The 17,837-nt window shown below is 42.7% G+C and overlaps 1 protein-coding gene across 5 annotated transcripts in view; it reads left to right on the forward strand.

Moving 5' to 3' along the window:
• Positions 1–446: 446 nt before the first annotated feature.
• Abcc9 (ATP binding cassette subfamily C member 9) overlaps positions 447–17,837 on the forward strand; it is a 107,086-nt gene continuing 89,695 nt past the window's right edge. For all 5 annotated transcript variants that reach the window (XM_035448659.1, XM_035448661.1, XM_035448658.1 and 2 more), the window contains exons 1-5: positions 447–588; positions 4,184–4,325; positions 6,715–6,836; positions 16,167–16,333; positions 17,097–17,339. In XM_035448659.1, coding sequence (XP_035304550.1) covers positions 447–588; positions 4,184–4,325; positions 6,715–6,836; positions 16,167–16,333; positions 17,097–17,339 — 816 coding nt within the window. The remainder of the gene's footprint in view (positions 589–4,183; positions 4,326–6,714; positions 6,837–16,166; positions 16,334–17,096; positions 17,340–17,837) is intronic.

Genomic DNA, 17,837 nt, shown 5'->3' on the forward strand with positions numbered 1-17,837 from the left:
ACTCCTGCAAGTTGTCCTCTGACCTCCATGTGCTTGCTGTAGCACACACACACACACACACATACACACACACACACACACACACACACACACACACACACAGAGAGAGAGAGAGAGAGAGAGAGAGAGAGAGAGAGAGAGAGAGAGAGATTGTAGGAAAAAAAGAAACAAGTCATTCCTTAAGGAGGGAGGGCGAGAAAATGGAAGCAGGTAGGTTAAAGGGTACTAGGTTTCTTTGGGGATGATGAACATTTCTAAAATTAGTTTGGTGACAGCTCCACAAGTCTGTGACTATAATAAAGCCATTGAATCACACATGCCCAAGAAGATGTCTGACTCTGAGACCTGAGGAAGTACCTTAACTTGAAGACATCATTTTAGGAAAGAAAGTTTAATGCTAACTAAGATTGTCTTTTCTCCACTTTAGGCTAATCAAATCAGAAGAAATGAGTCTCTCTTTCTGTGGGAACAACATCTCCTCGTATAACATCTATTCTGGTGTCCTCCAAAACCCCTGCTTTGTGGATGCGCTCAACCTGGTCCCTCACGTCTTCCTCTTGTTTATCACCTTCCCAATACTGTTCATTGGTGAGTCATCAGTGTCCTGTGTTACAGCCCCTCCTATTTCTGCCTCACTGGCGGCCGAGGCTCTGGGTGATGCTGAGTTAAGTTTTCCACCCTGAAAGCTGGTGTGTGAGTCTGTGAGGACAGCGTGATGCTGTTTTGTGTGTCTGAATTATACATACATGCTATAGAATATTCCAGTGTACATGGCAACAGTGTTGCAGCAACTCTTTATAAAGGAGCAAGGGGATAATTCCGTGAGACAGAACTAAAGCATCTGTGGACTGTTTGCTTCACGCTATGAGACAGGATAGAAACTGACAAGACAGATCTCACCTCCAGTGCAGACCACAGGAGCAGATGAGCCACACTGGCTCCATCTTGTCAGCCCCTTTGCAAACTCAAGTGCAAATCACCTTGAGCATTTCGCCTGCCAGAGCATCTGACTCCTTGGGGGCAGGAGGGAATGATTACAGAGTGACACATATGGGTCTTGAAGGAAGGAGACTGGTAGGTTGTGTCTTAGGGAGGAAAGAATTCTCATGAAAATCATTTGGAAAGTTTGCTGGGTGTGGTAGCTACAATCTATAATTCCAGCACCTGGGAGGCTAAAGCAGGAGGATGGCCATGAGTTCTAGACCAGAATGGACCATACATTGATGCTGACTCAGGAAACAAACAAACAAACAAGCCTGTAAATATACTTCATTTAACTACTTATACATGCATACAATTATTTAGTACAATTAGCAATGGACTAATTGTACTAAATTTAATACAATTAGTAAATATACTTCATTTAACTACAACCAAAAGAGATCATTTGACTATTTTTTGTTTTTATTTTCCTTGAGAAAAGTTTCTGTTACACTTTCAGAAGCTTAATATGCAGCCCAGTCTACCTTGACCTTGAAATCCTCTTGCCTTAGTCTCCTGTGGGGGTTTTGGGCATCACAACCACAACTGGAAAAAATAGACCCTTTAGCTTGTAAATTTTGAAGCATTGTTATGTATGAAATGATTAAGATTAGTATGAGACTAAATACCTTGACAAAAGCAAGGGGGAAGCTTATTTGGCTATCAAGTCTACATTAGAATTCATCATTGAGGGGAAGTCAAGGCTGTCAGAACCATCCCTAGGCAGGTGGGTTTGGGCTGTTTGCGAAAGGTAGCTGAGTAAGCCAAGGCACCAAACCAGTGAGTGGCATTTCTCCATGGGTTAGGCTTCAACATTCTACCTTGAGTTCCTGCCTTGGCTTCCCTTGCTGATGAATTTCACTACAAAGTGAAAGATGAACTAAGTGATTTCCACCCAGGTTGCTCTTGGTCACAGTGTTTCTGACAGCGACAGAGAAGCAAACTTACATAGGTATCATGGGTTAACATTCCAACAGAGGTCATCTGTCATGTGGTACACAGAGAGACCAGTATAATTCTTGGTCCATTGCTAATTAGGTTAAATAAATGTATAGACACTGAATATTCTAGGACCAGAGAGTAGAAACACGGCTCATATTTTATGTAGCAGTATCTAAAAGCATTATTATTTTAATGCAGGACTATAGTTAATAATTCGTAATTTGACATGGGGTTGGCCTGAGACATCACCCTTTAATGTCATCACAGGGGCTGACCACAACGATATTTAAACAGAAGGACTAACGGAATGTTCACTTGTGACGTTGGCCACTTAGCTAGTATGAAAGAAGAGTCCCGTCCCAGGGAAATTGTAACATCGAAGGGGAGCCACAGAGCTTGCCTGGCAGAGCGCAAGCTCTGTAAAGCACAGGAGGGCATGTTAGTAGCGCTGACCGCCCGGTGTGAACTACATTTGAAAACACTAAGATGTGAGTCGGTTTCCTTTCTAGAGGTTCTGCTGCAGTTCCCTTTGTCTATGCAGAATTTCTTTCTTGCAATATTTCTAGCACAAATCCTCACTCACTTTTGAAGCACACTGCATATCTCTGTAGTCAGAATCGAGAAAGAAAGAAGAGGGCAAAAAAGAGATTTGGGATTTGTGGTGGCATCTTGCCTTGCCAGTAAACTTGTGACCACACCCCTTGGGCGTGGTTTCAGGTGCGGACCTGACTCCTTTAAGGCAGAGGAGTGGCGGGCAATCCATCTCTTGGGTCTCGAAGAGCATCGGAAGGGCAGAGAAATGGGTTAATTATTAAGACAGCGCTAACCAATAAGAAGCCCCAGCCATTGGTCAACAGTTAATAAATTATTATGTCTCTGTGTATTTGTGTGGGGCAAATCAACTGTGGGGCCAGGCAGGACAGAAACCTCCAGCTTAAATTGGTGCCCACGTAGGTTGATTCCCACGATTGGTCAGCTCGGGTGGCTGGCTGGAATTCCATGCACCAGCCTCACTGCATTCTGGGGTCCCGGAAAAGACGTGTCTGCCACTCCTCTACCTTATCCGAGTCACGTTGGCACCTGAGACCACACCCAAAGGGCGTGGCCACTAATAGAAGTTCACTGGCAAAGCAAGAAGTCACTTCAGGGATTGTGTTCTAGTGTACCGTAAGTGATGATATTCTCTGGACCTACAGTTTGGGGAAGGAAGCCTGCAAATTTGACCAGAAAGTAATTACTGTTTTTTTCTTCTGTTGTGAGTTTCGGGTGAACCAGAGTATTCTCAGTCCTTCCCAAGGCTCGTATGAATGACTGAATATTTTAATTTTATTTTAAAGTATATATATATGCAGAAGCCCATGGTGGCCAGAAGATCTGCTGGACCCAGTGTTCTAGGCACTGATGAGCTGCCTGTCTGGAGTGCTGGGAACCAAACTCTGGTCCTCTGCAATATCAGTATGCACTCTTAACTGCTGAACCGTTGCTACCGGCCCTGACTTAAGCTTTCTTTGAGGAAAAGCAGTATGCTTGTGGGGCAGTGTTGGCCCAGCCAGAGATACTCATTATTTTCATGTGATGGGTGTGTGATTCAGGGCCAGGGAGGTAGCTCATTGCATTACTGTGCAAGCATGGGGTACTGAGTTTGAATCTCCAGAACCCATGTAAAACAGATGCTCTATTGCGTATCTATAACCTAGGCACTCCTATGTCAAGATGGGAGGGGAAGATCGGAAAATCCTCAGAAGCTCACAGGTCAAGAGTGACCAATAAGAGACCTTGTCTCAAACAAGATGGACATTGAAGACTTCCAATGTGTATCATGACACGCATGTGCTCACATTCCCACACATGTGACTCAGAATTGACTCAACTACTAGGTCCTATATTGTATCACCAAATACACATTTTTGTTAGTCCCCTGAAAGTCTATAGATGCTTATTTTCCTTTGATACTGTAATTGCTCATTTGTCTTGCCAGGTGAATCAGAAGTTGTAAGTGCATCAGTTAAGATCATGCTCTTCTCAGAGCTGGAGGGTCGTTTGTGAGCAAATGTAGCGGGTGTTAATGTGTGAGCCTCCACGGTGGTGTACATCTAACTTAAATAGCTATTTTAACGTAATGGAGACAGACCAGAGTTTCCATTGCAGCGAGGCTCCAGGGTCTTAGGAATTTCCCAAAAGCACGTGGCGTTCGATAATGTGAATTATATTCATGGCTGTAATGATCCTTTTGTTAATCACTTCCCCCCTTCTCTCTCAGGATGGGGGAGTCAAAGCTCGAAGGTGCAAATCCATCACAACACGTGGCTCCACTTCCCGGGGCACAACCTGCGATGGATCCTGACGTTTGCTCTCCTGTTTGTTCACGTCTGTGAGATAGCAGAAGGCATTGTTTCAGACTCGTAAGTGACCCAGCGGCCCCGTGTCTTCCGGTATGTGAGCAGGCACACTGAGTAGCTCAGAGCACATCGCCTGGCTCAGCGGGGGGAGCGGATCAATCCTTGACTTATTAGCTGTGGTAACTGTCACCCACCATGCAGGATAGCCATGTGGGGGTTGTTTCTGCTTTGTGTGTGCATGTGTGATGCATGCATGTTCATGCGTGTGGATGGGGTGTGAACGTGGAAGGTCAGAGGACAACCTGTGGTGTTGGTCCTCACTCTTCACCTGCTTGACACGTGATTCCGTTGCCATTGCACAGGCCAGGCCAGCTGGCCCTCAAGTGGTCTCTGCTTCACGCCATTCCTCAGGAGCACTCACACCACTCCTCAGGAGCACTCTCACTGCTCCTCAGGAGCACTCACACCGCTCCTCAGGAGCACTCTCACTGCTCCTCAGGAGCACTCACACCGCTCCTCAGGAGCACTCTCACTGCTCCTCAGGAGCACTCACACCGCTCCTCAGGAGCACTCACACCATTCCTCAGGAGCACTCACACCATTCCTCAGGAGCACTCACACCACTCCTCAGGAGCACTCACACCACTCCTCAGGAGCACTCACATCACTCCTCAGGAGCACTCACACCACTCCTCAGGAGCACTCACATCACTCCTCAGGAGCACTCACACCATTCCTCAGGAGCACTGGGGTTGCAGATGCATGCTACCCCGCCTGACTTTTTACATGGTCCACACTTGCACAGTAAACATTTTTACTGGCCCCCTACTACTAAAAAAAATAGTCACTATTAGAAGTCTTTTAAGTTTTTAAAAAAGAAAACTCAGAAACTATTTTCCTCTAGTTTCATAGGACCTCCTTTGCAACTCCCATGTTTTCCTCTTGTAATTAGCAAGGACTGAAAGTTCTGCTATGGAGCCGACATTCCCATAATGCTTCATAGTGGCTCCTTGCCATCATGTGAGCTTTTATTTCTGATGAAAGGGGGAAATCAGAGATTCTAATACATGTCCTTATTTAAAGCAATTGGAGGTTTATCTCACCATCGACTTATTGGAAGCTTTTAAGAAGTCTTTGGTATGTTTGTACAAACACAGCCAAAGCTCGTTTACTTCCTTTATGCTGTCCTTATAACACCTCAGTCACACAACTGTCTGCTCAGGAGAGGAGCTATCATCTAAGCCTGTTGTCATCTCCTTCGTTCATTCACACTGGTCAACTGTAGTCTAACTTTATTGCCTTAGCTTTTATAATTCACACTGATCAACTCTTGTCCAGTTTTGCAACTGACTTTTTCCAAACGCCCTGTTTTCCTCATGTCACTGTTGTTAAGATTAGACTTAGACCTTCATTGTGTGACCTGCCTAGTGGCCTCTCCTCCTCTGCTTCTTCCCTCCCCCACAAAATTTACTAACACCATCACCCCTACAGCAAAAAATAAATCTGTCTAAAATGCAAATGTGATCAACTAACTACTAAGCTTAATAGTGTCCTTCAGAGAGATTCCAACCCATTACATGGTGTTCAAAGCCTTTTGGGATATGACCTGTCCTAAGATTTCTGATTCAACATTAAATTATTCAGAATTTTATACATATTGTATGGTTTCAAACTTCAGTATATCTCCATATTCTGTGTCCTGTCTACCACTTTCCTGACTGGGGCATTGATTTTGTTTTATTTTATTTTAATTGGCATATATTCTTTGCCTCTGGTACTGGGGTTCATATAGACAATTGCTCCAAATGCATTATCACCCTGTCCACGCCTTCCCTGTGGTCCTCCTCTTTCTTTCTCCTTCTGCTCATTTCCTCTAATACCCTAACCTCCCTCTGCTTCCATTAAGTAAAAATACACAGGAGTAACTGGTGTTACATATCTATAAAGAATAGTAGGGCCCACAAATGGGAGAAAATGTATTTGTCTTCCTGCCTCTTACTTTGTTTGATATGGTGGTTAACTTCATTTTTCTGTATTTCAGTCTCTCCTGTCAATCACACTTCTGAAATGACTTCCTCAAATATGTTTTTCCCTACACTTGAATTAGTCACTCTTTCAGCTCTTTTTTTTTTACTGCTTTGATCATTAAATTACCTCTGCAGATCTGCCTTGACACATAATTTGCACTCACACACACACACACACACACACACACACACACACACACAGAATGGTGGGTGTGTGTTGCTTTGCTGTAAGCACAATTACATCACAATAGGTATGACCTCTTTGCTCACATGTTCTCCAAGCAATAGCTACTGTAGTCTGGATTTTAAACACAGCTGTGTGAGTTCTCATGCGTGTGTGAGTTCTCCTGCGAAGATTGCAAACACAATGGAGAACTCTTTAGCACCCTTTGCCCTAGACACCAACATTGGTTTGCTCTCTCTAGGCGTCGGGAGTCCAGGCATCTCCACCTTTTCATGCCGGCCGTGATGGGATTTGTTGCCACCACAACGTCCATCGTGTATTACCATAATATCGAAACATCCAATTTCCCGAAATTACTTCTAGGTAAATATTCTCACAAGTTTTTCTGACCCTCATCTCCAAAAGAACTATTTGGTTTCTTCCCCAGGTGACAGATAAATAAATTGTGAGGGGAGTTGAGAGTGGTAAGCTTGAAAACACCTCCTTGTCGTGTAGTCTCCCAGTCAATGGGAGGTTGAGGATATGGCAAAGCATCCTAAGCTGTGGCAATCCCATTTTTCCTCCAACAAATGCCCTCTGTGATGTGTGAGTGTCAGGGAGGGAGAACTCTGTGCTGACCTTGGGGACATCAGGAATTGTTCTCTAAAAATCAGAGCTTACCACATAGTGGTCCCGTGAACATGTCATCTTATATAGCTCCCTTTGCCTTGGAGTCTTGAGACATCTTCCAAAGGCCTCCACTACCCCCTGTTGAAACCACAGGATGCAGTTCTTCTCTGGACCTGCTGGGGAGTCCCCACAAGTCTCCTTGCAGCAGAGTGAGCATTGTAGCATGCTGAAAAGGATGCTGTCTGGAGGAACAGCTCCTCAGTCTCAGCCCCTCTTCCCTGCACTGGGATTACAGTTGTCCAGTTGGCCTCTCTGGCTCCATTGACCTCTAGAAATTGGAAATTAAATGCTCTTGTCCTCATTTTTGCCTTATGTTGACATGATGCAACTCTTCCCAGTAGGGAACATTGGCTCACGCTTCTATTTCTTACATCCATTGTCATGAAGACACAGCTGAGATGAAAACATAGGTCATAGACCCCTGATGAACTTCAGGGTCCTGTGAACCTGTTAAATTATAAATACAATCAGGTTTTAGGATGAATGGAAGGTTAGAACTTCCAAGGCCCACTGATTTCATGTGACTGGTGTGGGAAAATGTTGTTGGCTGCCCACCAGGAGATTATAAGGAGAAATAAAACACACTCTAGTTCTTTATTGTCAAGAGAGTGTTGACATTTAAGATAGTTGCACAAAAAATACTGATTACTTAATTCTGTGTTGTCTTACACATGGCTGGGGGAAGGCCATCTAATTAATACAAAAGGTTTGTCAAAACCTGAAGTATCACAGAGGCTTTCTAATAAAACAGTGACCAGATGTAGCCACAGAAAAATGGACACGTTAGATTATGAAGGTTCTAATTGGCAATAAAAAAGAAAAGTTTGAAAGCATATAATTTTTACAGGACAAAAATGAAAAGCAAATGTATAATTTAGTAATATATCCAGGGACTTTAAGTCAAACTCAGAGCACAATTATTATGTAAGTGGGAGACAGAGTGTTGTTATTTAATGTCTAAAATGAGAGACTGATACAATGAAAAGATAGGCTACTTTCTCATTGTTTTAAGAGAAAGACTTGACCCCAGAAAGAATAATGCTCATCTTAAAGTCATGAACTTGTAATTTTTGTTCCAATTCCAAATTTATGATGAAAACTTCCAAACCTGCAGAAAATTGAAAGAATTATACAAATACTCATTAACCTACCACTTAAAATTCTTCAGTTTAGGTTATATTCTTTTTGTTTTAGTACAAATCTTTATTTTCTTACACACACACACACACACACACACACACACACACACACACACACACACAGAGAGTCTCTAAAGTTAAATCTTTGTCTATAGTTCTTGTGAACTAAAATTTGCACACTTGGCGCCAAGAGTCCTTGAACTGTTAAGTGTGTGGACACCATCACCCCAGCACAGCATTGCCCTCAGCCATGCACAGTCTCTGACCCTCTCAGACTGACCTCACTTCACTTCTGTCTGCACAGAGAAAATACCTATCCTGATTTCCTCTACATGCGGAGATTGGCTTGCTCTTCAGATTCACACAGATTGAATCGAATGGTCTAAATTCTTTTGATGTAGGCGGCTTTCTGTCAGTGTGATCCTGTGAGGCTTGTTCACAGTGCACTTTGATCAGTGTCTTGTTCTTAGGATCCTCTCTTGGATAATTCTCCTCTGTGCAAACGTATCTTTGCCCTGTTATTCATTCATGCCACACTCTGTTTAGAGTTGGGTATCATGAAAGTGAAGGCTATTGTGAACAGTTTTGTGAATACATGAGTTTATTTTGTTAGGCTATAAAGCTCAGAGAGACATTGCTGGGCCAGAGGGCAGGCCAAAGTGTAGGTATATGTCTGTATCAGTAAGAAACCAACAGATGTTGCCCCAACACACCAGTGTCTTAGTGTGTACACCAGTGTTTTAGTGTGTACACCAGTGTTTTAGTGTGTACACCAGTGTTTTAGTGTGTACACCAGTGTCTTAGTGTGTATACCAGGTCTTAGCATGTACACCAGTATCTTAGTGTGTACACCAGTGTCTTAGTGTGTACACAGGTATCTTAGTGTGTACACCACTATCTTAGCATGTACACCAGTGTTTTAGTGTGTACACCAGTGTCTTAACGTGTATTCCAGTATCTTATTACTGTGGCTTCAATGTGTATCTTCCTTGGATCCTTTCACAGAGTGCCATTTCCTGGATTTCGGGGGTATCTATGGTTGATATGATACTTAAGACTGAGCTAGCAAATAAGAAATCCTAGTCATTGGCCAGCAGCATTGTAACTAATATAAGTCTCTCTGTGTTATTTGGGGGCCCTAACTTAGCGGTGGAACTCTGGCAGAAAGATTTATTGTTACAGGTATCTTTGTAAGGTATCAAGTTGTTATCTTTTTTGTTTTGTTTTGTTTTTCGAGACAGGGTTTCTCTGTGTAGCTTTGGAGCCTGTCTTGGCACTTGCTCTGGAGACCAGGCTGGCCTCGAACTCACAGTGAACAGCCTGCCTCTGCCTCCCAGGTGCTGGGATTAAAGGCATAAGCCACCAATTCCGGGCTTGAGTTGTTATCTTTTAAAAGTGTCTGTTGATATGTTTTGTCCTATTTTCAATAAGTTACACTTTATCTGTGAGGTACTCTTTATGTAGTAATTGCTATGACATCATCAATATATTTTCCTTCAGAAGTGGAACATTTAAACTCATATCTTTAACAGGGTCTCCTGTTGAGTGGAAAAATTTAATTTTGATGTGGTGTAGTTTATCTAATATTTTTGTATTGTTATTGCTCCCTGTGTCTTAAACTTTTACTACATGGTGCTTTGTCTGACACGTTTATAGCTTCAATCTTCGTTTTTAGAACCACGATCCATTTAAAATCAATTGTGTATAAGATGCTACTAGAAGACAAAGATTTATTTATTTATTTATGAGACAGGGTTTCTCTGTGTAGATTTGTAAACCAGACTGGCTTTGAACTCACAGAGATTCACCTGCCTCTGCCTCCCGAGTGCTGGGATTAAAGGCGGGCACCACCACCGCCTGGCCAAAGTTCTTTTTATTTCACACACACGACCATTGGTTCCAAGCAATTCCCTTTGGTCTAAGTTTTCAGATAGGATATCATTTCCATGCTCCTGGTCATCATGCTCACAGATGTAGACCAGAGACACAGCTGCCTCCATCTCCAATAGTGACTCCTTTATTCTCTCCTCTGTCTAACCTGACTAAGCAATGAGTAGTCTGCTGTGAGTCTTTCTCAGAACCGGCCTTGTTGACATTCCTGAGTGTGCCCGTTTCATCGGTTGTTCGTTTTGTGCTGTACCCTTTTCCACTCATAGTCGGCAGACTTCCTTCTTTAGATTTTGTTCTTTGTCCTCCTGCCCATAACGTTTAATGTAGAGACATTGATTTGAGACCTCTCCAAACTGAGGTCTAACTAAAATGATAATCTTGTTCTAAGTTTAGTTTTTCTTAATTTTTACACAAAGTAGAATTTGTGTTTCCATTCACTTAGAATATCCTCTAGTGTGTATAGGAAGTATTCTTTCACGTGGGTTATTAGATATGCATGCTTAAATTTCTGAGCATTTGGAGACATCTAGATAGGTCACTGAACAGAAACACGTGAAGAAGGTAACTGCATTGTCTCTGTGCTTGGCGCTCCTAGTCTGTGACATATTCTCCTGAGGTCAAGGAGGATCCAACAAAGTATGGCGAGGACAAGCGTTCAAAGTCAAGTGGTCCACTGCTGGCACTGCAACCCCTGTCATCACTTGGCTTGCTGCTTGTTGAGAGAATCCAGATGACACGTGCTTGGACTTGCAGCCCAGTGTGTGGGCTGTTTCAAGTTGTTAGGTTTCTGTCACCCAGAGGTGAAAGGCATTGTTCTTACTTTTAAAACTGTTACACTTTTGTTTCCTTCCTTTTTCCTATGCATGTTTGCATTGTGTCCACGTGTGTATGCATGTTCACATGTGCAGGGGCACATGAGTGTACAGGTGTCGATGCATAAGTGTGCACATATGTGTGGTTGCCTCAGGTGGTTGTGAGAGATGATCCTCTGTGCTCTCCTGCCTTATTCATTGAGGTAGGGTCTTTCACAGGAACCAGAGTTCACCAATACCGCTGCTCTGGCTAGCCAGCTTGCTTTGTGGGATCCCCGCCTCCACCTCCTGGATGTTGGAATTACAGGAGGGTCACTGAGACCAGTCAGCACTTGCGTGGCTCTGGGGATCTGAACCCCAGTCCTCACACTGGCTGCTTGTGCAATAATTGCTTTGACTGCTGAGTTATATCTCATTCCTATTTTAATTTCATTATGCCTTATTTCTTAATTACCAGCTCAATGGCCAGTTAATGTGAACATATAGTCTGAAGGTGGTGAGTGGATTTTATAATGCCAAATACTGAATAAATTCATAAACATCAAATAATATGAGATGCTTGATAGTGTCTAGATCTTCAAGTTTTCACTGGGCCACTCATAATTTGATTGTTGAAAAAAGTTGAAAAAATTCTGAGTGTGGTGGTGTACATCTTTAATCCCAACACTTGGGAGGCAAAGGTAAGCAGATCTCTGTGAGTTCGAGGCCAGCCTGGTTTACAAAGCAATTTCCAGAACAGTTGGGTCTGTTACATAGAGAAACCCTGCCTAGAAAGGCCAAAAAAGGGACCCTGTTATCATTATTAGATTATTAGAAATATTTTTCCTTCCAGCTAACATTCCATCTTGAAGCCTGGGTGGTTTGAAATCCACATGGCTTCTCCAGGATCTTATGCTTCATGGTTTCATGTTACATCTTTTTCTGTCACTTATTTTCAGCCTGTTTCCAGCATTTAAGGTGGATCTCTTTAGACAGTGGATTTTTTGGTCTGTTAACTTCCCCTGGTCTTATCTTTATTTCTATATCTTAAGCTTAAAAAATCCCTGATGTATGTTGAGTCGTGACGCCAATGTTCAGCTCTGTTTCGGGTAGGGACGGGTGAGCACTCTGAAGCGTCCTGGCTCTGCTAAGTACTGCCCAAACTGGGTTGTCTGGTGTGTTTTAGGTTTGCTTTTATCCTGTATTCACTTGTAATGACCCAAGTACAGAGTGGACTACCTTCGTGTCCGCTTCTAACTCACATTCATGGTACGACCCTGGCTGTGATGGCGAGGAATGAAGAGTTCACCCTTCTTATTCATCTAGCCAAGGAACAGGTTGCTTTCCAGGGTCATTGCTCTCTCTGTGCCCTGAAGATGTTTGTGCTGTTTAAAACTACCTGGAAGGTTAACTGTATAGCGGGAGCTCTATTCCACAGCTGTATAAATCCCAGGATGATCCCATGCAAACAACAATCCACATATAATGAGAGCAGCAGTGTACTTACCAAACCAATAAGTTACACGGATACCAACTTGTTGATTCTTCATATAACCGAAGGCCTTAAGAAACAAGATCACAGACAGAATCACATCAGAGACCCATGGAATCATAATACCTCTGAGAAAAGAGATTATGCTTAGGGCTCCTTATAGCTTCCCACCTATCACACATGATCAGAGTGGAAGCAACCAGTATTTGCAACACATTTTTATACTTTTATGGATCAGAAGAACTAATGTGATGAAAGTGTTGACATTCTCCAAAGCAATTTATAGATTCAATGAACACCCCCCCCACACACACACAAACTATCAAAACCCTAATACCATTCTCCTCAGATCTGACTAAAAGCAAGGCACAGGGCATCACAGGACTTCAAAAGATGGCACCAAGCTCTAGTAATCAAAACAATATAGCATTTGGTATCAAAACTGAGAAACCTGGGAGAGGATATCAAGGTCAGAAGTAATGCTGCTCACTTCCAGCCAGGTGAGTGTGCACAAAGGCACAAAGACATACATCGGAAGAAAGACAGTCTCTTCAGGAACTGGAGCCGTGGGAAACTGGGTATCCACATGCAGATGATTGAAACTTGACCCCATTTCTTTTTTTTAATTTTTATTTTTTAATTTTTAATTTTTTATATATTTGAATTACAAACAAGATTGAATTACATGATGATCCCAGTTCCCTTCTCCCTCCCTTCCTCCCCTACCACCCCCCAACTAAAATCCTACCTATCACATATCCTTTCTTCTAATCTATACCTGACTCAACCTTTCTGCTCCCTCATGACCTCTGCATCCTTCCTCTTCTTCCCTTCTCATTCTCATAGCTTCCTCCCCCCTCTTCCCGTGTTCTCAATTTGCTCAGGGGATCATGACCCTTTCCCCTTCTCCAGGGGACAAAGTTTGTCTCTTTTAGGGTCCTCCTTGTTTACTGGCTTCTCTGGCAGTGTGGATTGTAGGCTGGTAATCCTTTACTCTATGTCTAAAATCACATATGAGTGAGTAGACATCATGTTTATCTTTTTGTGATTGGGTTACCTTGCTCAGAATGGTTTCTTCGAGTTCCATCCATTTTCCTGCAAATTTCAAGATTCCATTTTTTTTTTTTCCGCTGAGTAGTACTCCATTGTGTAAATGTACCACATTTTCTCCATCCATTCTTCGGTTGAGGGACATCTAGGCTGCTTCCAGTTTCTGGCTATTACAGATAATGCTGCTATGAACGTCGTTGAACAGATGTCTTTGTTATATGAATGTGCTTCTTTTGGATATATGCCTAGGAGTGAATTGCTGGATCTTGTGGTAGACTCATTCCCATTTTCTTGAGGAGTCGCCATACTGATTTCCAAAGTGGCTGTACAAGTTGGCACTCCCACCAGCAGTGGAGGAGTGTACCTCTTTCTCCGAATCCTCTCCAGCATAAACTGTCATTGGTGTTTTTGATTTTAGCCATTCTGACAGGAGTAAGATGGTATCTCAGAGTTGTTTTGATTTTCATTTCCCTGATGGTTAAGGGTGTTGAACACTTTCTTATGTGTCTTTCAGCCATTTTATATTCCTCTATTGAGAATTGTCTATTTAGTTCTGTACCCCGTTTTTTAATTGGATTGTTTGGTGTTTTGGAGAATAGCTTCTTGAGTTCTTTGTATATTTTGGAGATCAGCCCTCTGTCAGATGTGGGGTTGATGAATATCTTTTCCCAGTCTGTGGGCTGTCATTTTGTCTTGCTGACTGTGTCCTTTGCCTTACAGAAGCTTCTCAGTTTCAAGAGGTCCCATTTATTAATTGTTAATCTCAGTGTCTGTGCTACTGGTGTTATGTTCAGGACGAGGTATCCTGTACCAATTAATTCAAGGATATTTCCCACTTTGTCTTCTAATAGGTTCGGTGTGGCTGGGTTTATGTTGAGGTCTTTGATCCATTTTGACTTAAATTTTGTGCAGGGTGAAAGGCTTGGGTCTATCTGTAGTCTTCTACATGTTTGCATCCAGTTATGAAAGCACCTTTGTTGAAGATGTTCTCTTTGTTCCAGCCTATATATTTGGATTGTTTGTCAAAAATCAGGTGTTTGTAGGTGTGTGGTTTAATATCAGGGTTTTCAACTCTATTCCATTGGTCTACCTGTCTATTTTTGTGCCAATACCAAGCTGTTTTCAGGACTATAGCTCTGTAATAGAGCTTGAAGTCAGGGATGGTGATGCCTCCAGAAGTTCCTCTATTGTACAGGGTTGTTTTGGCTATCCTGGGTCTTTTGTTTCTCCATATAAAGTTGAGAATTGTTCTTTCAAGGTCAGTGAAGAAATGTGTTGGGATTTTGATGGGGATTGCATTGAATCTGTAGATTGCTTTTGGCAAGATGGCCATTTTTACTATGTTGATCCTGCCTATCCAAGAGCATGGGAGATCTTTCCATCTTCTGTTATCTTCTTTAATTTCTTTATTTAGAGATTCAAAATTTTTATGGTACAGGTCTTTCACTTTTTTGGTTAGTGTTACTCCAAGGTATTTTATGTTGTTTGTGGCATGTGTTTCTTTAGGTTGGGAAAGTTTTCTTCTATGATTTTGTTGAATATGTTTTCTGTTCCTTTGAGTTGGGTTTCTTCACCTTCTTCTATACCTATTATTCTTAGGTTTGGTCTTTTCATGGTATCCCATATTTCCTGGATATTTTGTGTTAGGATTTGTTGAACTTAAGATTTTCTTTGGTTGATGATTCTATTTCTGCTAGTGTGTCTTCAACTCCTGAGATTCTCTCTTCCATCTCTTGTATTCTGTTGGTTATGCTTACATTGTAGTTCCTGATTGTTTACCCAGCTTTTCTATTTCCAGCATTCCCTCAGATTGTGCTTTCTTTATTGTCTCTATTTCAGTTTTTAGGTCTTGAACTGTTTCCTTGAGAGATTTGTTGATATCTTGTATTTTTTGGTTAGTTTTTTCTTCCATTTCTTTTAGGGATTTTCTCATATCTTCTTTGAGGTCCTGTATTATTTTCATGAAGATGCTTTTAAGGTCATTTCCTTCTGGTTCATCTGCATCGTGATGTTCAGGTCTTGCTGGTGTATGGTTCCTAGTCTCCGGTGGTGTCATATTGGGTTTTCTGTTGTTGGATGTGCTTTTACCTTGTCCTCTTCTCATCCTTTCTTCTGGTGGGTGTAGCAAGAGTTTCTTGCTCTCCTGGTGAGTGTGGGACCAAGGTTCTTTTCTGGTAGATGCAAACAGATCCAATACTCTAATGTCAGTTCTCTTCTCTTGGATGGAGATGTCACTGTTACCTGGGCGTCTGCAGTGTTCCGGTGTGCTGGGTCCCGCTGGACCAGCAATTGGAGGCAGAGCTGTCACTGGGCCTCGGTGTGTCGGATCCCACCCTCTAACTCGGTCCAGTGTGCAGGTCACTTGTGTCAGATGACTCTGAGCAGTCACGATGAACAGGAACTGGAAACAGTTCCTGGCCTACCTGGGCTGGCAGATGGAGGCAGGGCTGCCTCCGGGTGTTCGGTGTTCAGACCCCGGCGCCGAACTCCAATCCCATTTCTTATCCTGTGTCATACTTTCATTTTAAAACCCATGACATGCACTTAAACACGTATGTTGTTTCTAACTGAAGAAATTATTTGCAAATGAAGTACTTAAAATGTGTTTGTTTTTATGTTGAAATGTTAGCGAAGCTTCACGTTCCCCCTTTTCTTTCTGCAGCTTTGTTCCTGTACTGGGTAATGGCCTTCATCACAAAGACGATAAAGTTGGTCAAATACCCACAGTTTGGGTGGAATACGTCAGACCTGCGCTTCTGCATCACTGGCGTGATGGTAATCTTGAATGGGCTGCTGATGGCGGTGGAAATCAATGTCATCCGGGTCCGAGTGAGTACCAATCGCACTTGTGTGAGGACTGCCACTCAAGACCTCAGCGTTAGTGATTACAGCCAGTCGGGAATAAGAAGTGTTTAATAAAAGGGAAAAGAGGGATATGTGATCTATGTGAGAAAATGTAATGTTAAAATAGCCACCGAATTGCAGGACATTTGTGTTAGTTACTTTTCTATGGCTCTGATAAAACACTGTGACCAAGACAACTTAAAGAACAAAGAGTTTGCTAGGGCTGGTAACAGTTTCCGAGGGTTTGAGTCCATGGCCAGCATGGGGGCAAGCAGGCAGGTGGGTAGGCGTGGCACTGGAGCAGTAGGTGAGAGCTTATATCTTGATCCACAGACATGAAACAATGATAGACATAGACATAGACGTGGACATAGACACAGACATAGACAAAGATGGACAGATAGATAGATAGATAGATAGATAGACAGACAGACTAGGAATGGCACCAGTTTTGGAAATCTCAAAACCCACCCTCAGTGACACACCACCTCCAGCAAGGCCACATATCCTAATCCTACTCAAGTAGTTCTCCCTGAGGACCAAGTATTTAACTCTATGAGCCTGTGTGTGTGTGTCTGTGTCTGTGTGGTAGGTCATTCTCACTGAAACAACCATCCCATCAATTAAAAATTAAAACACGAGTTTTGAATGCCTTAAATGAGAATTTAGGAAAGGTTGTGGCTTTATTTTTAGTCTGTGGAGAGAGAAGTAGGCTAATGGTCACACTGTGGAATTTTCCCTACCGCAGAGATATGTTTTCTTCATGAATCCTCAGAAAGTGAAGCCTCCAGAAGACCTCCAGGACCTGGGTGTGAGGTTCCTCCAGCCGTTTGTGAATTTACTGTCCAAAGCTACGTACTGGTGGATGAACACACTGATCATATCTGCTCACAGGAAGCCTATTGATCTGAAGACCATTGGAAAGTTGCCGATAGCAATGAGGGCGGTGACAAATTATGTCTGCCTGAAGGATGCTTATGAAGAGCAAAAGGTAATAGCATTTGTCTTCCACATCCATAATCAGAGAGAGAGAGAGAGAGAGAGAGAGAGAGAGAGAGAGAGAGAGGGAGGGAGGTTGTTAAATATGGAAGTTCAAAGCTCAAATAATATCTATACCCAGTCTCTCATTATCTCATCATCTTGTTTTCTTTGGTTACTGTCCCAACCTGCAGGACTTCAACCTGGAGCAAGAGAGTCAGGGATAGGGAATGGGGACAAGAGACACAGAAAAAACGACCACAAGACAGGATTCTGATCAAGTGGCAAACTTTACTTTTCTCAGGCTAGCTTATATAGTCAGGATATGGGGAGGGGCAGAATGGGTTGTTTGTGCACCAGGTGTTAGTATAGGCAGGATATTAGGAAGCCACAAAGAGGATGTTTGGCAGGGTAAAGAGTTTATGAGAAAGAGGTCCAGGAAGGGTTGCCTAGGTAACTGAGCCTGTGGGTGGAGGACTGGGTCAAGTTGTTTCTTTTCTTGAGCTGAGGT

This window comes from Cricetulus griseus, chromosome 8 (assembly GCF_003668045.3).
Source record: "Cricetulus griseus strain 17A/GY chromosome 8, alternate assembly CriGri-PICRH-1.0, whole genome shotgun sequence".
Taxonomy (NCBI): Eukaryota; Metazoa; Chordata; class Mammalia; order Rodentia; family Cricetidae; genus Cricetulus; species Cricetulus griseus.